At 39.2% G+C, this 20,347-nt stretch overlaps 1 protein-coding gene across 1 annotated transcript in view; it reads left to right on the top strand.

Moving 5' to 3' along the window:
* Nucleotides 1-17,428, top strand: part of LOC126382488 (uncharacterized) — a 35,746-nt gene extending 18,318 nt beyond the window's left edge. Inside the window, exons 40-77 of the mRNA XM_050032377.1 lie at nt 1,480-1,684; nt 1,854-1,997; nt 2,139-2,295; nt 2,395-2,422; nt 3,768-3,873; nt 3,971-4,063; nt 4,137-4,200; nt 4,293-4,391; nt 4,493-4,596; nt 5,780-5,918; nt 6,025-6,143; nt 6,266-6,415; nt 6,552-6,722; nt 6,820-6,921; nt 6,960-7,167; nt 7,307-7,380; nt 7,988-8,193; nt 8,290-8,413; nt 8,751-8,887; nt 9,000-9,255; nt 9,427-9,669; nt 10,348-10,524; nt 10,638-10,783; nt 10,883-10,973; nt 11,062-11,451; nt 11,546-11,672; nt 11,762-11,880; nt 11,978-12,174; nt 12,414-12,597; nt 13,530-13,695; nt 13,787-13,911; nt 13,994-14,302; nt 14,397-14,600; nt 14,738-15,034; nt 15,374-15,478; nt 15,665-15,760; nt 16,160-16,294; nt 17,312-17,428. Coding sequence (XP_049888334.1) covers nt 1,480-1,684; nt 1,854-1,997; nt 2,139-2,295; nt 2,395-2,422; nt 3,768-3,873; nt 3,971-4,063; nt 4,137-4,200; nt 4,293-4,391; nt 4,493-4,596; nt 5,780-5,918; nt 6,025-6,143; nt 6,266-6,415; nt 6,552-6,722; nt 6,820-6,921; nt 6,960-7,167; nt 7,307-7,380; nt 7,988-8,193; nt 8,290-8,413; nt 8,751-8,887; nt 9,000-9,255; nt 9,427-9,669; nt 10,348-10,524; nt 10,638-10,783; nt 10,883-10,973; nt 11,062-11,451; nt 11,546-11,672; nt 11,762-11,880; nt 11,978-12,174; nt 12,414-12,597; nt 13,530-13,695; nt 13,787-13,911; nt 13,994-14,302; nt 14,397-14,600; nt 14,738-15,034; nt 15,374-15,478; nt 15,665-15,760; nt 16,160-16,294; nt 17,312-17,332 — 5,818 coding nt within the window. The 3' untranslated portion in view covers nt 17,333-17,428. The remainder of the gene's footprint in view (nt 1-1,479; nt 1,685-1,853; nt 1,998-2,138; nt 2,296-2,394; nt 2,423-3,767; nt 3,874-3,970; nt 4,064-4,136; nt 4,201-4,292; nt 4,392-4,492; nt 4,597-5,779; nt 5,919-6,024; nt 6,144-6,265; nt 6,416-6,551; nt 6,723-6,819; nt 6,922-6,959; nt 7,168-7,306; nt 7,381-7,987; nt 8,194-8,289; nt 8,414-8,750; nt 8,888-8,999; nt 9,256-9,426; nt 9,670-10,347; nt 10,525-10,637; nt 10,784-10,882; nt 10,974-11,061; nt 11,452-11,545; nt 11,673-11,761; nt 11,881-11,977; nt 12,175-12,413; nt 12,598-13,529; nt 13,696-13,786; nt 13,912-13,993; nt 14,303-14,396; nt 14,601-14,737; nt 15,035-15,373; nt 15,479-15,664; nt 15,761-16,159; nt 16,295-17,311) is intronic.
* Nucleotides 17,429-20,347: the final 2,919 nt, after the last annotated feature.

Genomic DNA, 20,347 nt, shown 5'->3' with positions numbered 1-20,347 from the left:
GTTGACTTAAATAAAATCAAACTTGTTCACTGTTAGCATGTGAATGGCATATTTATGCAGCCCCACCTAGTGGTCATTAATAAATCGCCACCTTTGTACTTATTACCTGCAGTATCTCGTTAATGTAATAATGCATGGTAACCAAATTCAGCAAAGTTGTATGGATGGAGATGCTGAGCAAGTCTGTGGCAACTGATACAATTTCACCTGTAGGTTGTGCTGAAAGATTTTAAAATGCGCTGCTGGAGCAGCAGCCGCAGCCGCAGCCGCAGCAGCTAACGGCGGCCAGCTCTCACACACATTTTCATCAGAAAAAGGCACATTGTAACATTCTTTTAAAAATTTGTGTAACAGTAACATGCAGACCATTATGGAAAGATTATGGAATTATACATGAAAATATTATATATATAATATAATATAATATAATATAGTATAATATAATATAATTTTGGTGTTTTCCCTCTGATAGCTAACAACTCTTTGTGCACATTGTCATTTTCTATTGCATCAATTATAAGCGCCTGATTTAAAAAAGACGGTGAATGAAAAGGTATGAAAGATTTCATTATTAAATACTTTAATAAAAATAAAACTAGAAAGCGTCTGACACACAGAAGTTAAGCATAGGACCATCTTCTTAAATGTAACCAGATCTATCTAAATCATACAGTATTTAAATACATTATACTGTTTTTTGTCAGCATCAGTCTGTCTTAAGTGAGGATGCTTCTGCTCAGTTCAGCACGTATTGTTCCTGTAACAGAAGCACACTTAAGGGATGATGAGAAAGGAATTCCTCCCCATGTCTATTTAAAGACTGAGTTGTGGTCCCCTGGCTGCTTGAAGATACCTATGATTAATCACCGCAGTGCATGGAGCTCCTAATATGGCCTTGTCAGCAGACCCCATCACTGATAAGACTCTGACCCGCTGATTTCTATATTGCTCTCCGCCACTCATTAACCCCCTCCCTTCACACACCCCCAACCCAACGCAGACACAATAACATTCCTGGACCCTGAACGCTCCTCCATATTTGGCAGAGAGGCTTTGTTTATAAAGAGAACTCTTGGTGAAACCCCCAAGAGGTCACCATTCTATCTCAAGGTAAGGTGTAGAGACAATGGCTTACAAATCACAAACCACACTTTGACACTAAAGCATTACCTGTGTTGGTGTGAATCGCAGTCATCAGTTTCCATGGTTTATTTCCTCAGGACCATTACACCTCAGTCTCCTCGGTAGGGATTGGTAAGGTAAGAGCATCTGAAAAATTAAAATATGTTTGAATTATTTCGAAAATGAATTTTATGATGTGGGAAAAGAAATAAAATATAACACCAAAATATTATACATTTATAAATTAAAAAAACTGACTACATTGGCATATGCATTCTTTTTTATCTTGCAGTTTCCTTTAGATAAATACATGTCAGTTGAATTTAAATTAAGAATCTTTTTTCTGTAGACAAGGTGAAAAATGGGTGACGCTGCCATGAAAGAGTTTGGCGCAGCAGCCCCGTACCTGAGGAAGTCAGACAGGGAGCGTCTGGAGGCCCAGACCCGTCCCTTTGACATGAAGAAGGAGTGTTTTGTTCCTGATCCTGAAGAGGAGTATGTGAAGGCTTCCATCATCAGCCGTGAGGGGGACAAAGTCACTGCTGAGACTGAAAGGGGGAAGGTCAGTAAGCTGGCAGGCACAGCTGCCCTGGATGCAACTGGTTTCCTAATGATGACACAGCAATGACAGAGATGATTGAGGCCAATTTGTCCTTTAGTCCTACATAGCAGAGACACAGTAGAAATCAGAGGCATAGCAGTGTATTAATACTAAATATCTCCATTTTCAGACTGTCACGGTGAAGGAGTGTGATATACACCCTCAGAACCCGCCAAAGTTTGATAAAATTGAAGACATGGCGATGTTCACCTTCCTCCATGAGCCTGCTGTGCTGTTTAACCTCAAAGAGCGTTACGCAGCATGGATGATCTATGTGAGTTTAAAGCTTTGCAAAACATTATGAGGCAAATATTATATCCCTCAAGTGTAGTACAACAACATACGTCATTCATATGTCAATGGCTAATCTCATTGTATCTTAGAAACTGTTGCTTCCTTTTTCTCATTTTCACAGACCTATTCTGGGCTCTTCTGTGTGACTGTCAACCCCTACAAGTGGTTGCCAGTCTACAACCAAGAGGTGGTTGTTGCCTACAGAGGAAAGAAGAGGACTGAAGCCCCTCCTCATATCTTCTCCATCTCTGACAATGCCTACCAGTACATGCTGACAGGTAATTCACCCTCAGTTGTCTTATAATCACAGAAAGGTACAGTGTAAAAACACTAAGGAATCCTTGAATCCTTGAGTGATCCTGTCTTATCTTTTCCAGACAGAGAAAATCAGTCAATTCTCATCACGTAAGTTATGTTTTCATGACTTCATTATACTGCAATTAAGAATTGTATAATGCTACGAGAATTTTAGTAAGTGGCATAGACTGTGTAAAAGCTGTGGACATACCCACCATGACGTCACCCATTGGTCTGTGTACTTGTATTTTGTAGTCTCGGGTTTGGTATTTTGGCTGTTGCCATCTTGATCTTTTGGAGCCTGAAGTGACCATGCTATGCCTCCAGTCCTGGAACCCATTGGCTATTGTCTTACGCCAATAAGCTTCTGGGAGCGATGGCCAATATTTCGGGAGATGCGGTGTAGCAAGTGGATATCCTGGCCAAGACTTTCTCTTCCGTGAACTGCTCATCTTGGCTGTTCTACAAAAACAGATATCTGCATATAAATGCAGATGAAAAACAAACAAAAACAACAACAAAAAAGCCAACACAAAGCTAAACCATCATTAAAGATAGCCCATGGGTTGTGAGATTGTATTTTGGCCAATGCATCTCTTTTGCTCTCCACGTGGACTTTTTACCTGCCGCTTAAATGTGATTGGTCAATTCTACTTGGATTACGAATGGAAACCAGAATGTTTCTAATACCAGAATCTTGAACCGTTGGATATTGATTCTCCATACTTACGCAAATATCTATTTACTTACAGAGATAACTATGCCTCTATCCTGATTTGACTCTACATGTGACCATAGTTTACAAAGTGAACATTATGGTTATTTGAAGTAACTTGAAACTAGCGACTGAGCCCATAAACTCAATATGAATATGTTTCCCTTGATAAGTAGGGTCATTTTCTCACAGATTTCTATACAATCAGACATCTTTTTGCAACCAGTGGAGTCATCCCCCGCTGGCCATTAGACAGAATGCAAGTTTAAGGCACTTCTGCATTGGCTTCACTTCTCAGATCTGGAGGCTACATGCACTTCTTTTATACAGTCTATGGTGGCATTCAGCAGCCTTTAATGAAATATCATTTATTGGTTTGTCAGTTTTTGCTTTTATGCTCCAGTTAATCCCAGTAATGTGTGTTATTTTTTCAGTGAACAGTTCTGCATGTTAATGCCACAATAGACAAGAAGACCTGAATATCAACAGGAAACTTAAGTTACTAAACAAAGCTCAGTGGTCAATCTTTTAGACAGTTTTAATGTGATGTAATTCAGTTAGATGCTAATCATTGATGCTGTCACAGCTGTAATAATTTACTGGCTGAAATAGGCCAATACAAAACAATGAATATCAAAATGATTTATGTCTTTACTGATTATAACTCATCTGCATTTTTGTTGAGTAATCAAACCCTGTGTTACCTATTTATTAAAACAATTAAATTTGCCTCTTCAGTGGAGAATCTGGTGCTGGGAAAACTGTCAATACTAAGAGAGTCATCCAGTATTTTGCCAGCATTGCAGCTGGAGGCGGGAAGAAGGACGCAGGCTCTGACAAAAAGGTTATATTTCTGATTTGACATAAAATAGATCCTTCAACTGCATCTTTTTGTTTAGTGTTGACCTATTTCAGCAAATGTTGCCCTCATGTTTCTTTAGGGTACTCTGGAGGATCAAATCATTCAGGCTAACCCGGCTTTAGAGGCCTTTGGTAATGCCAAGACCATCAGGAATGATAACTCCTCCAGATTTGTAAGTTTCTGTCTATTATGAAATACCCCTTTGCACCTATTCTATTTTAACCTTTTTTTGTCATAAATTTTAGGGCAAATTCATCCGAATTCACTTTGCAGCCAGTGGAAAGCTAGCCTCAGCTGATATTGAGACATGTAAGCAGTCTTCTCTCCAAACTTTCATCTTGTCCGTCCATATGTTGTCAATGATTGCCTTTCCACTTACATAATACAAAATGTCTTTACAGATCTGCTGGAAAAGTCCCGAGTCACCTATCAGCTTAAGGCTGAGAGAGATTACCACATCTTCTATCAGATTCTGTCTCAGAAGAAACCTGAGCTGCTTGGTAAATGAAAACAACCAATCCTTGGACCTGTAACAACTACTAGTTGTAATGTTGCTGCATCCCTAGCATACAATATTTAACATTTCCTTTTTCCTTTTCAGAGATGTTACTTATCACCAACAACCCTTATGACTACGCCTTCATCTCCCAAGGAGAGACGACAGTAGCCTCCATCAATGATGCTGAAGAACTGATGGCCACTGATGTAAGTAGGGCTATGCCATAATGTATTTTCATAGAAAAGTCACTCAAATGAAAAAGTAAAGTAAAAGTTGTTAATATGTGGTATCAGTGTAATTTATACATTTTGCTGTTCTAGGCCTAGAAGAGTTTACAAAACAATACAAGATTATTAATGAGGGTTGTTAAAAAGCAAGAGAATCTATTGATCTGGCTTCCCACACCTTATTCTGAAACTAGCTGTTGAGACATGATTATGATACTTGATGTCACTTGTCTAGAGGTGGGAGTAAATCACAAATGGGCAAGTTACAAGCAAGACTTAAGTCTTAACCTTCAAGTCTTAAACAAGTCCCAATGTACTGCTGTGCAAAGCAAGCAAGTCAAATCAAGTCCCTGCTATAAGTCAAGCAAGACAAGTCAAGTCATTGCTCAGAACAAGCAATTACAAGTCAAGTTATAAGAAATTCTGATGAGCTACCCCAGTTTCCACATTCTGTTAGACAGTGGCTGTAAAAAAATATTTTTTATTTTCACCTGCTAGCTATGTTTTTGATTGTGTCGCTGTAGACCTTGCATACTGTCATCGACAACATAATTCAATTCAATTCAATTTTATTTTAAAGTCCAGTATCATAATTCACAATTTGCCTCAGAGGGCTTACAGCATACAACATCAATCTGTCCTTGGACCTTCACAGCAGATAAGGAAAAACTTCCCCAAAAAACACTTTAATCCAAATTGTACTTTTTTTTGGACTAGACCCTCCATGATGCCTTGTGCACTGGCCTCTGCTGGTACATGTCCTTGTAGGTTGCCAGGTTTACACTCATAGCACTAGAAATCCTGTTTCATGTTATCTAGAAAAAATGCAAATATATAATTAAAACAAGTCCTTTCAAAGCATCTGTCTCAAATGTAAGTCTTAAGTAATGAATCCAAAGTCAAAGTCAAATCGAAGTCAAATCGATTTGCATCAAGTATGTGACTTGAGTCCCCAAAATCTGCTTGTAATCCAGTATTACTGCGTCCCAAGATGAGAAAATGATTTGAATAGACTGGATTAGATGTCTCATGTCAGATTTAAAGTATTAATTGTTGAAATTACTACTAATCCCCCAGATATCTCCTGTCACTCTCTTGCATACCCTAACATAATGCAAAAAGTCAATGACATATAAAATGTAATGCCCCTTTTTTCATTCAGGACGCCTTTGATGTGCTGGGCTTCACTCAAGAGGAGAAGAACGGCATTTACAAGCTAACTGGTGCCATCATGCATCATGGAAATATGAAGTTTAAGAACAAGCAGCGTGAAGAGCAGGCTGAGGCTGATGGCACTGAAGGTGACAGAACCTCTCTACAGCCCTGAAACATGATAAACTGAATATGACAGACATCAAGATTTATTGTTTTTGTTGAGATATTTAACACGCACATGTAATTTCTCAGATGCTGACAAAGTTGCATATCTGATGGGCCTGAACTCTGCTGACCTCATCAAAGGTCTCTGTCACCCAAGAGTCAAAGTAGGAAATGAGTGGGTCACCAAGGGACAAAATGTCCAGCAGGTAGGAAAAAAAACTTGAATTTATCGTAAGGTGTCCCTTAAAGTCCAATAGATGAAGGAAGCAACACAAAATGCACCATGAAGTCTATTTACTGTAACGTTTAAACGTTGGATTTTCTTTAGGTGTACTATGCTGTTGGTGCACTGTCTAAATCAGTATATGAGAAGATGTTCCTGTGGATGGTGGTGAGAATTAACCAGTCCCTGGACACCAAGCAGCCCCGTCAGTACTTTATTGGTGTACTGGACATTGCTGGATTTGAGATCTTTGATGTGAGATTCTTGTTTATTTTTATATAATCTATATTGTACGGCAAATGAATTTATTCAACTCCATCTTTTTCAATTTAATATGAATTACAAAGATATGAGTATAAAATGACTGTATTATTGTCACTTTTCATTACAGTTCAACACCTTTGAGCAGCTGTGCATCAACTTCACCAATGAAAAACTGCAACAGTTTTTCAACCACCACATGTTTGTGCTGGAGCAGGAAGAGTACAAGAAAGAGGGCATTGAATGGACTTTCATAGATTTTGGGATGGACTTGCAGGCCTGCATTGACCTGATTGAAAAGGTGAGATACTGGACTATTACATGTCCAGACAAACATAAAGATTGACTGAAAATACTGTGATTTTTTTTTCAAACCACTCATATTTTTGTCCCCTCAGCCCATGGGTATCATGTCCATCCTTGAAGAGGAGTGCATGTTCCCCAAAGCCTCTGATGCCACCTTTAAAGCTAAGCTCTATGACAACCATCTGGGGAAATCTTTAAAGCTAAGCTCTATGACAACCATCTGGGGAAATCCGGTAACTTTCAGAAGCCCAGAATTGTCAAAGGGAAACCAGAGGCCCATTTTGCCCTGATGCACTATGCTGGAACTGTTGATTATAATATCAACAACTGGCTGGTGAAGAACAAGGATCCTCTGAATGAGACCGTTGTTGGGCTCTACCAGAAGTCTACTCTCAAGCTATTAGCCTTCCTCTTCGCAAATTATGCAGGAGCTGATTCAGGTAGGAATAAACTCAATGTATTGCATTTATCATGTTGGGAATATCAATATTTTATATGTCATAGTGAGAACTGCAAGATTGAATAATTTATTCCAGTGTCTGGTAATGCAGTCTCATGAGTTGTACATTGGTTTATTAGCTGAAGGTGGAAAAGGCAAAGGAGGAAGCAAGAAGAAAGGTTCATCCTTCCAAACTGTGTCTGCCTTGCACAGGGTTAGTAAAAAACATACACATGTGTGAATATTACCTGATATCAGAGAGACTTGTCAACTCATTTCACTTGATTTCTGTCTTCAGTCTGCCCAATCTAACCAATTTATGTGTGGCAGGAGGTTTGATTTTCCCTAACCAATCATTACAGATCAACGTGTCCATCTGAATCTAACATTATTTTAAGTCCTCACTAATGCTTAGCCAACATACCTGTTTTTTAGGAGTGCAGCGGAGTGAAGTAAAAACAAACAACAATTTCGAGCGACATTAAGAGACATGTCAATTTATAACATGTCTCAATTTCTAGCAACATTAAGAGACATGTCAATTTATAACAGCTTCGATAGCAGCGTTATCTTGTCTATAGCACCCAGCATCGTTGTTATTACTCCTTACTGGTTCCGGTGCACCACATTACAAGGCTTGACAAGGGCATGAGTCCAGCCCGTGGCGTTGATTGGCTAATCGTTAATCCCCTATGGCACTCATTGGTCGGTCTTTTTTTCAACTAAGAAATGGCTGTTTCATGTCACCATGTCAGATGAATCAGTCAATTCTGCACTGATAAATGAGATACACGTATGCATCACATTAATTATGTCCACAGGAGAACCTGCACAAGCTGATGACCAACTTAAGGTCAACTCACCCTCACTTTGTGCGCTGCATCATCCCCAATGAGACCAAGACTCCTGGGGCCATGGAGAACCCTCTGGTGATGCATCAGCTGCGCTGTAACGGTGTGCTGGAAGGCATCAGGATCTGCAGAAAGGGCTTCCCCAACAGGATCCTCTATGGAGATTTCAAACAGAGGTATTAGCTCATATGTCAAATATTCAGTCACATACTTTGTGATTCCCCCTAGACACAGCGTAAATATTATTTTTAAAAATATTTCTTCTTTTCCAGATATCGCATCCTGAATCCTGCTGCCATCCCTGAGGGTCAGTTCATTGACAGCAGGAAGGGAGCTGAGAAACTTCTTGGGTCACTGGATATTGATCACAACCAATACAAGTTTGGACACACTAAGGTAATTCATGAAAGAGAAAAGTTCAACAGTAGTATAAGAAGAATACTCAAGAAGAGTCATCAAGACAGTAAACCAACTGAATGATGCCACTTATACAGCAGTCTTATCTTAACTAATATTTGCCACCATAAGCTACTATTTTCACCACACCAAATAGGCCTGTAGCAGCAAATCCATGAGTGCACTAAATTAAGCAAGGGTTCATTTAAGTTCAACTTTTCATTTTTAAGAGAAACAACGCTTTATTTCTTCTTTCAAAAGTTAGACTCTTGCTTTTAAGTCCTACAGCGGAAGCCCATATGTGTAACACCTTGTGAATATTTACATGCTCCTTAAGGTGTTCTTCAAGGCTGGTCTTCTTGGGCAACTTGAAGAGATGAGGGATGACCGTTTGTCACTCATCATCACTGGAATCCAGGCAAGAGCAAGAGGTCTGCTGGCCAGAGTGGAATTCCAAAAGATTGTTGAAAGGAGGTTAGAGGAATCAAGAACTTCAAATGAACTGAAAACAAGAAATGACAATGATTATTTTAAATAATCTTGTTTTGTGTAAGTGGCAGTGATAAATTTGGTTGATCTTTGACAGAGATGCACTACTTGTGATCCAGTGGAACATCCGTGCCTTCATGGGGGTCAAGAATTGGCCCTGGATGAAGCTGTACTTCAAGATCAAACCTCTGCTGAGATCTGCTGAGGCAGAAAAGGAGATGGCCAACATGAAGGAAGAATTCCTGAAGCTGAAAGAGGCTTACGCAAAATCTGAAGCTCGTAGAAAAGAACTAGAGGAGAAAATGGTCTCTCTTCTTCAAGAGAAGAACGACCTGCAGCTCCATATCCAGGCTGTAAGTCTAATCACATCATTCTTAATATTCTAATGTCAAAATGGTAACATAACCAAACAGTATATAGCAAATTAATATGAATAAATGATACCTTCTGTATATGATAATAGTGTATATCGCAATGTAACATTTGTTAACAAAGTTATCACATTTATGACCATTTCCATTTAGGAGCAAGATAATCTTGCCGATGCTGAGGAAAGATGCGAAGGCCTGATCAAAAACAAAATTCAGATGGAAGCAAAAGCCAAAGAGCTTACTGAGAGACTGGAGGATGAGGAAGAGATGAATGCTGAACTGACTGCTAAGAAGAGAAAGCTGGAGGATGAGTGCTCTGAGTTGAAGAAAGACATTGATGACTTAGAGTTAACTCTGGCTAAAGTGGAGAAAGAGAAGCACGCCACTGAGAACAAGGTATGACAATGACTCAGTTATTTCTAGGGCTTTTCCACTGACACTTTTGGCTTAGCTGAGTCAAAGCATGCTGCATTCATTTGCATTTCCATTACAAGTTTAAACTTGCCAAGTTGTGCTGAGGTGGCCCCGAGATAGACCATCTCTGTAATAGACCAAAGGATGCCTGATCCACCTCCAAGTGGTTTTGCAGTGATGTAATCTATCAGATATAGATTGAGAAAAAATAATTCAATTCACTGTGCCGCTCAAAAGTGATTGGCAGCTACCAGCAACCTTTAAGGTGGTGGAATGTTTCTCTCAGTGCATGAGTTGACATCGTGAATCAGTCCACACAACTTCAATGTCAATGTGACAACTCTGATGGTGTGCTCCGGCAGCACTATGCCTATATCCCAATACATTGCAAGCTAGCTGGAGGAAGTGGGAATTCGCTGTATATTCATATAGTGCCGAGAGAAAATTAAAACCCTCCGAGAGCAGTAAAAAAGATGTTGACCACAATAACACCAGCAGGGTGGACAGAAAAACATGCTGTGCTGGGCTGTCTTGCAATGTCAAACTGAGTCAAGTCAAGCCAGCACATGTGAATTGAAAAGGGCTTGATTTTTCTCAAATAGAACAAGTAACACATTTTTAACTTGTACACATTTTTCAATACTTATCACTAATTCCTAGGTGAAGAACCTGGTCGAAGAGATGGCTGCTTTGGATGAAATCATTGCTAAGTTGACCAAAGAAAAGAAAGCCTTACAGGAAGCACATCAGCAAACACTGGATGACCTGCAGAGTGAAGAAGACAAAGTCAATACTCTGACGAAGGCCAAGTCTAAGCTGGAGCAGCAAGTGGATGATGTAAGAATTCTACTCCGTATCGTCGCAGTCTTAGTTCAGACTGTTTAGTGAGATCATATACTCCTTGCATGTTGGGGGAAATAATTTGACTCTCTTGTCATGCTATCGTCCAGCTTGAAGGTTCACTGGAACAAGAGAAGAAGATTCGGATGGATCTTGAGAGAGCTAAGAGGAAACTAGAGGGAGACTTGAAATTAACCCAGGAGAGCCTAATGGACCTGGAGAATGACAAGCAGCAACTTGAGGAGCATCTGAAAAAGTAATCACATTATTCTGCATCTGATACACAAAAGCTGTACAGATACAGGCAGAAAAGATGACCACTTATTCTAATTCTATCTACTGTATTTTATCACAGGAAAGATTTTGAAGTCAATCAGCTCAACAGTAAAATAGAAGATGAGCAGGCCATCACAATTCAGCTTCAAAAGAAACTGAAGGAACTCCAGGTAATAAACAATCAATGTTTTATGGCTCAAAATTGGTAAAACACTTAATAATAAGTAGTGACTAAAGAGCCAAATCTTGCCTTTACAGGCCCGCATTGAGGAGCTGGAGGAAGAGCTTGAGGCAGAACGAGCTGCCCGAGCCAAGGTGGAGAAGCAGAGATCAGATTTGGCCAGAGAGCTGGAGGAGATCAGTGAGAGGTTGGAGGAGGCTGGTGGAGCAACAACTGCCCAGATTGAGATGAACAAGAAGAGGGAGGCTGAGTTCCAGAAACTCCGCAGAGACCTTGAAGAGGCCACTCTGCAGCATGAAGCCACTGCTGCCACTCTCAGGAAGAAACAAGCTGACAGTGTTGCTGATCTGGGAGAGCAGATCGACAACCTGCAGAGAGTCAAGCAGAAACTGGAGAAGGAGAAGAGTGAGCTCAGATTGGAGCTGGATGATGTCGTCTCCAATATGGAACATATTGTGAAGACAAAGGTTGGCTAAACTGACAACAAATTCTTGCTTATGTTGACTTTGCACAGATATGTGGGTAAAATGGGGATATTTAAAATGTTTATTTTAAATCTAGACCAATTTAGAGAAGACATGCAGGACTATGGAAGATCAGATGAATGAATACAAGACCAAATTTGAAGAGGCTCAGCGCTGCATCAATGACTTCAATATGCAAAAAGCCAAACTTCAAACGGAAAATGGTATGCTTTTTTCTTTATTAAAATCACGAATAGTGAGAAAACCAGACAAAATTACACTAACAATAAAATGATGCATTTGCCAATACTAGGTGAGCTCTCAAGGCAACTGGAAGAGAAGGATTCTCTGGTATCTCAACTGACAAGAGGAAAAATGTCCTACACTCAACAGGTGGAAGACCTAAAGCGACAACTGGAAGAGGAGACCAAGGTGAAATAATGTTTTATTGCATAGTGACATCACTTGACATTAATTCCTAGTTAATGCGATGACAGTGTTACTCATCTGTATAACTGTGTTTCGACAGGCCAAGAATGCTTTAGCCCATGCAGTGCAGTCTGCTCGCCATGACTGTGACCTGCTCAGGGAGCAGTATGAGGAGGAGCAGGAGGCCAAGGCTGAGTTGCAGCGTGGCATGTCCAAGGCCAACTCTGAGGTGGCTCAGTGGAGAACTAAGTACGAAACTGATGCCATCCAGAGGACCGAGGAACTGGAGGAGGCCAAGTAAGACAGTTTGAGATTCAAATTTATGATTTAATATGTATTTCCTAAAGAGACATTTTACTTCGTCTTGCAGATCAGCTTTTTGTTTGTGTTATGTTCCTACTAAAATGTAAGACGAACAAAAAGTTTGTCTGTTAGATGACCAAGCAGCCAGTCATATTGGTTGACTTTTTTTTATAATTAATCCAACAAGCGCAACTGCAGGAACATTAATTGATTTGAATGATTGATTTCTAAAGGAAAAAGCTGGCTCAGCGTCTGCAGGAGGCCGAGGAGGCTGTAGAAGCAGTGAATGCTAAATGTTCCTCTCTGGAGAAGACCAAACACAGGCTGCAGAATGAGATTGAAGATCTCATGGTGGATGTGGAGAGGTCTAATGCTGCTGCAGCAGCTCTGGACAAGAAGCAAAGAAACTTTGACAAGGTGAAATATGACAAAATATTTGTGAGCACCAAAAGTATCAAGTGTTGATGTAGCCTCTGAACCTTTGAACCAGCAGAAATATCAATAATTAATTTTCAGTTTGACTTCTTTGTCTTCTTTGGAGCTGCCCGGTTCAACTCAGCCCAGTTGCCAGAAAAACATATTGGCATTGTACATTTCTGCAAACCACAGATGCGTTACATTTGTACATTTCATACCTATCATATACAATGTTTCTAAAGTGACGTAGTATATGAGCTGACTTTGCCAACACCTAGGCAAGATGGCTCCAAAGCTGCAAACCACTGCAGACCACTGTTAGAGACCAACAAACAGCGACCAGTGGCCTCATTAGCAGCAGCTTCTGTGCTACCAAATGTGGGTATTTTAAGCCAAAACATAATCTTTTCCCAACCATGACCAAGGTGTGTTTGTCCCTTAACATAACCACATATTAACCACAGCATTGTTTAACGTAAAGTCTCAACTTATCCGCTAGATGATGACGTACAAATGTAATGTATCCTTGGTTTGCAGAAACATTCAATTCCAATATTTTTTCTGGCAATTAAGTTGTATAATTACATGATACTACAGGGCAACCTCATTGAAGCCGCTAGTGAAGTTTATTGCTCAAGCTAACCTTATCAGGGGTTGTTAAGCCACACATTTTAACCAGCAATTTAAGTTTTCTATAAAAGGTGCACACAATGGCTCTTAGAGGGGTGAATCACTCCATCAGTCCAAATATGTCTTTTTAAAAGCTTTTGAGCACATTTGTTTAGGGTTAGTGTAGGTGGTCTCCACCTTGGAGTTCTGTTTTCAATAATGGGAGAACTTGTTTCATACAAGGCAGTCACCCCAAGCCTGCAGTCCTTCCCCCATTTATCTGGCACATATACACTTATTGCTGGCCTTTTTATTCACTGTAGGTCCTGTCTGAGTGGAAGCAGAAATATGAAGAGTCTCAGTGTGAGCTGGAGAGCTCTCAGAAGGAGGCCAGAGCTCTGAGCACTGAGCTCTTCAAACTGAAGAACTCTTATGAGGAGTCTCTGGATCATCTGGAGACCATGAAGAGAGAGAATAAGAACTTGCAGGGTAAGATCTACTGCCATGATTGGTGTCCAGGTTTCTGCAGATATACCTAAATTGTAAAGCCATCTTACTCACACTGCTTGACATTCTACAGAGGAGATTTCTGACCTCACTGAGCAACTTGGTGAGAGTGGAAAGAACATCCATGAGCTGGAGAAATTAAGAAAACAACTGGAACAGGAGAAAATGGAGATCCAGTCTGCTCTCGAGGAAGCTGAGGTACAGGCCATCTTTGATGAATGAAACATTTTCGAGTAACTTTCTGCTGTTATGTACAACTCTGTACCCTCCTGTCCACCAGGCCTCCCTGGAGCATGAGGAAGGGAAGATTCTCAGAGCCCAGCTAGAGTTCAATCAAATCAAAGCTGATATTGAACGCAAACTAGCAGAGAAGGATGAGGAGATGGAGCAAAGCAAGAGGAACCTGCAGAGGACGATTGACACCCTGCAAAGTTCTCTTGAAGCTGAGTGTCGCAGCAGGAATGAGGCCCTCCGTTTGAAGAAGAAGATGGAGGGAGACCTCAATGAGATGGAGATTCAGCTGAGCCAGGCCAACAGGCAGGCAGCTGAGGCTCAGAAACAACTTAAATCTGTCCATGCACACCTGAAGGTAAATTAGAAAAGGGAAGGTTCACTTTCTTAAGATGTTTCATGCAATTCAAACTAATCTTTAAGATTAACGTGGTTGATATCATCCCATTAAGGATTGCCAAATTCAGCTGGATGAGTCTGTTCGGGCCAATGATGATCTCAAAGAGAACATTGCAATTGTGGAGAGACGCAACAACCTGCTTCAGGCTGAACTGGAGGAGCTCAGGGGTGCTCTGGAGCAAACTGAGAGAAGTCGTAGACTTGCTGAGCAAGAGCTGCTGGATGTTAGTGAAAGAGTGCAGCTACTGCACTCACAGGTGAGGCTGAACAATTTATTGCAATAACTACAGATGACTGACTGGTTTCTTGGATGATTAAAAAAAACTGAAATCTTAATTATTTCTTTGTGCAGTAACACACATTTTCTCAAATCTCACATCTAAAAAACATGTAGAACACTAGCCTGATCAACCAGAAAAAGAAACTTGAGGCTGACACATCCCAGCTTCAGATTGAAGTAGAGGAAGCAGTACAAGAGTGCAGAAATGCTGAGGAAAAGGCCAAGAAGGCCATTACTGATGCTGCCATGATGGCAGAGGAGCTGAAGAAAGAGCAGGACACCAGTGCTCACCTGGAGCGTATGAAGAAGAACATGGAGCAAACCATCAAAGACCTGCAGCACCGTCTGGATGAAGCTGAACAGATCGCCATGAAGGGAGGCAAGAAGCAGGTGCAGAAGCTCGAGGCCAGGGTAAGAGAAATTTGCCAAAATACAAGTGTCACACATTTCTGCAAGTGCATCTGTGGGACCAACATAATTACTACTATCATAATTTTTTATTTTTTTTATTTTTATAATTCCTTCACCAGGTAGTTGCTAACTTTGTCTCTCTGCTGTTTATTTATGAGCAGGTAGTGTACAGTGAGTTTATCAGAGCTTTCAGATCGCCATAAAATCAAAAGCTGAAATTGGCTAAAAAGCTCTGTAGAGCTGCAAGTTTGGCTGATAAATGTTAAAATATATTTATCAATACAGCTTTGATCATGTGGACCAGTGGATTTCTAATATATCATTTTCTGATGTTTTCAGGTGAAGGAGCTGGAGAATGAGGTGGAGTCAGAGCAGAAGAAGAGCAGTGAGGCAGTGAAGGGAATCCGTAAATATGAGAGACGCATTAAAGAGCTCACATACCAGGTATCAACATGCAACATAATAGACACCTTCTTTATGCATGGATCATCAAATTATGACTATTCTCTATGTTCTACTATATCGCATCTACTTTTCCAAATTGTTATGTTGTCAAAATGTTGACGCTAATAGGATGCACCTTATTAAACTACTTAAACTGTCTCTTTCCTGCTGCCTTGATTTATACAGACTGAGGAAGACCGCAAGAATATGGCGCGTCTGCAAGATCTGGTTGACAAACTGCAGCTGAAAGTCAAAGCCTATAAGAGAGCTGCGGAGGAGGCTGTAAGTGTGGGCTGGAAAAGTCATGTGCTCACAATCTACACACTGTTGCTTTATTGATTCATATTTATTCCATTTCCAAAATGTAAACTGAGGCTTAAAAATACTGTCAAAGATCATAGTTAAGGTTCAAAGCAGGTTTATATTTACAGCTTATTATATTTTGTAGATGCTAAAATACAACTAAAACAGTAGCTGTTTTGAATTTTGGCAAGGAAACATCTCAGTGTCCACTTTGACCTGTTTTAGTCCTAGTTGGTACACCACAAACCTATGTTGACCGTTACGAGAGATGTTTTTACCCTTTTGACTGTAGATGATGTGGCTAAGTCAGTTAGTCCAGGTTCATTGCCTCTTGCAGTAACAGAATAATGTGGCTTGTGTTTTTGGTGAATCCTTTAGGAAGAGCAGGCCAACACTCATCTGGGCAAGTTCCGTAAACTGCAGCATGAGCTAGACGAGGCTGAAGAGCGAGCTGACATCGCTGAGTCTCAGGTCAACAAGCTCCGTGCCAAGAGCCGTGATGTGAGCTCAAAGGTAAGAAGCTGCGCTACACTTCATATACTGTCCTACTGCCTTCACTAAATAGCACAGTATTTTTCAATCATCCTCATTAACATTTCAATGTAATCCATTTAAGCTGTGTTTTATTTGTAAAGCAGAATCAACAATGACAGAAATATTCGGCATTTTTAAAAGGAGTAAATAAACCAGACCAGTCTTCATATAGATACATTTTATTGTAATTTTTTGTGGATTTGGTAGGTTGTATTAGTGCAATTTAATAGGTTAGTGGTAATGCAGTTTTTGTCACATGGAAGGCAACATGACAATTTAAACGCTAATTATAGCAAAAAAGTTTAAATTGCCATTATTTAGTTTATTATAATTGCCATACTTTTCTGGGCATTTTATGCCTTTATTAGTGAGCTGACAGTAAAGATATGACAAAAAATGAGGGTAGACAGAGAGATTGTGAACAACAAACAACAAAGGTCCTTTCCCTGGCCAGACTCAAACCAGGGAACATTTAGTTTACCACAACGCCCTTAAATGAATATTCTTTAAAATATTAACTCCAGCAGAATGTTTTTTTTTGTGAATGCGGAGACATTATTAAACACTCAACCAATCGGCTGAATGTTACTAAATTATATCTATCTATGTGTGTGTGTGTGTGTGTGTAGTTATAAAGTAATAAAGACAATGTACGCATGTTCCCACTTGTTAACAGTTTCTACTGCATTATTAGCCCTCATATGAAACATGCTAATGTTGAGGTTTTGTTGGTATACCTACCCACTCTTTAAAACATCTTAATTGTCCTCCAAATACATTCAGGGCTACAATTTTTTAGATTCATCTAATCCCACAAATTCAAAATTTCAAATGGTTTATTCTGTAAAGAAATGCTATTCACGTAGAGTTACTGCCATATCACTAACTTGTAACATCTTTAGCCAAGTTACCTTTGGTAACACTTGTTGAGTCTTGTTGGTCCCCTGTCACTAATCCATCTCTCTTTGTCTACTCTCTTATCATTCTTCATCACAGAAAGGGCTAGATGAGGAGTGAAACTCACAGACGGCCACCTAAGACCTTTGGGATCTCCTGTGCTGTAGTCCCCTTTGTCTTCCAAGTAACTCTGTAGAATAAAGCAAAGTGCATTCAAATTAATGTGTAGAGTCCTCATTTATTTAAACCAGGTAGAATTGTCCACATAAACCTGGAGAGGCTGGGGCAGTGAGGATACCTGTGGTATAATGTGTATTTTAAAATTCACCAGCTTTACAATACAATACAGTACAATACAAATTTATTTATAGCACATTTAAAAACAACAGCGTTGACCAAAGTGCTGTACAGAAAATAAGCATGACAAAAATACAAAACACGAAAAGTTTGTTAACACGAATTAAGAACACAAAATTTAGACCACAAAGCAACCCGCTATCACACAGAGACTGAGAAGGCCAGAGAAAACAAATGGGTTTTTAAACGAGACTTAAAAACAGGCAGGGTAGGGGTGAGTCTAATCTGGAGGGGCAGCTCGTTCCAAAGTTTGGACGCCACAACGGCAAAGGCTCTGTCACCCTTCTGCTTTAACCGTGTCAGCAGACCTCGATGCTCGAGAGGAAACACAGGGGTGCAGGAGACGAGACAAGTAAGAGGGGGCCAACCCATTAAGAGCCTTAAAAATAAACAATAAGATCTTAAAATGAATCCTAAAAGATACAGGAAGCCAGTGCAGGGACTGTAATATCGGGGAAATGTGCTCTCGCCTGCTTTCACTACATAACCAATGAAACTATCACCCAGTTGTTAAATGTATTTCAGTAGATGAAGGGTTAGCATTAGAAAGCACAAAAGAAACTGAGGCAAAAAAAGCTACTTATCTTACTTCCTTTATCATCCCCCTACAGATAGTTTATAGAGTATTTGTAACATTTCAACAGCCTATTAGTTGAGATTCAACAATTGCAGCATAGGCTGCGTGAATAGTTTAACTTAATCATTCTGAGAATGTGTAGTGACCTGTCATAAACATCTTGCAGACAAAGCAAAACAGTTGAATTACTGAATCTCAACTAATAAGCTGCTGAAGTGTTACAAATACTCTATAAATTATCTGTAAGTTACTGTCCAAATAAAGCATTACCAAAAAGCCACACACATACATTTGTACTAGGTCAAAACATTGACCATTTTAACAGTATGTGCAGCCAATCAACACCTCATTCATGTTAGGTGGGCCACTACTGCCACCCTGTGCCGACACTCTGAATTGTTCTCTGACTTTCTATTGTAGAATGTTTTTCCATTGTTGTCCCTATCTAAAATATAATGTCCAGGAAGGACTTTACGACTAGATTAGTGTTAGTATTGTACATGAGTTTGACAATATATTATGGGAACAACATGGGTTTTTTGGAATACTGTATGTCAGTTAGTAAAATTCACTTTCTGATCACAACAATGATACTATAAATCTGTGATTACATTAAAAAGTTTTCTCCACTTTGTCCGTAATAAACCTTGGGGAAACATGGATTATAATAGTAAATCTATGGTAGTTAAATATCAGTTCTAAGGAAATCAATTTTATTGGCATTTAAAAACACAAAGTAGCTGCACCCAGCCTGAAAATGACTTCCTGTCGACACTGTAGAACAACCGAATCCCAATAACCAAAAAAACAAAATTTGCTTTATTGTGTTGTATTAACAGAGGTGTTCTTACTAGGCTATCGAGAAAAGTTATGGGGTGTTATGTTCGTCTTATACAAGCCTTAAAGTGTAGTAATTACAAAAAAATATTTGATCTTATTCAGCTGTAAAATCTGTCAGTGATATTGCTAGTATTCTTTCTTTACCCATTTCCAAAACAGCTTGTTCAAGAATTTTCTCAAATAAAGTGTCATTTTCCTGGTAAAAATGCATTCATCTTGCCTTATTCTGCTTTGTGTTAAAAATACTTGCAATCATTTCTGCAAATGCACTACTACACAAACTTCACTGCAAACAATTGTAATGCTCTCACAGTATGGAGAGTCCTAGTCACCATATGGTTGAATATTTGAGTGATAAAGTTAACTCAAAGGTTAGAAAAATAGCAAATCTTTCGTTGTCGTCGATGCAACAGTATTTCTGTTTTTATCAATGTAATATTTATAAATCTAATAAAACTGGGTATAAAATGAAGTGTCAAATATCCTATCAAATCACATGAGATCAGTTTGGTAATCTCATTAAGAAGTGGAAAATGTTGGAAGATACCGTTTATCTGTTGATAATTTAGACTTCTACATGCATTTTAAATGTATCCTGATAGACGTTTTAAGCACAGATAACCAATTATATATCTATTTGTATGTTTGGTAACTTATAATAGTACTAGATTAGACATAATACTTATTATACACTTGAGGAAAGGCTCTAACCTAACACCAAATATACAGTATAATTCATTGACACTGTTCTTGTCAATTCCAATGGATGATAATTTTAGATTAATTGCTATTAGATTTTTAAATAAATTATTACATCATAGTGGTAAAATCTTCCCATGTTATCACTGTACTCATTATATTAATCAAATTAATGATTTGGAGCAAGCTGTATAACTTTGGTTTAACACATATGAAGAGTCTGGTCTCATGTATGCATAAAAGTAGAACATAGTTCATTGATTCACACATAAGTTCAATGAATATTTGCCACATCATATCAATATACGATAAAATTGTGAAAAATATTCATTTTGATAATGTTATAATATATTCAAACCAGCTGCATTCAAGTATGTGACACACAGTAAAACAATGTAACGCTGAGTGTTATTACTGCTCCAGCTAACATGCAATCATTATAAACTAAACTGTCCTATATAGTGAATCAGAATTAGTAAATTACAAATAAAACAAAATACAATATAAACAAGTAAAAAGCTGATATTAAAGTGTACTAATTGAAATCAAACTAACTTAAATCAGGAATGTTTACACTAAATCTACCTTGTACTGTAGCTGAATTTATGACAGGCTTACCGTACTTCATTCTCCCGCAGCAGCATAAAGGGGCAACTGATGCT

Source organism: Epinephelus moara, chromosome 21 (genome assembly GCF_006386435.1).
Source record: "Epinephelus moara isolate mb chromosome 21, YSFRI_EMoa_1.0, whole genome shotgun sequence".
Taxonomy (NCBI): Eukaryota; Metazoa; Chordata; class Actinopteri; order Perciformes; family Serranidae; genus Epinephelus; species Epinephelus moara.
The sequence above is the reverse complement of the archived record's forward strand: the minus strand, read 5'-3'. Positions and strand labels throughout refer to the sequence as shown.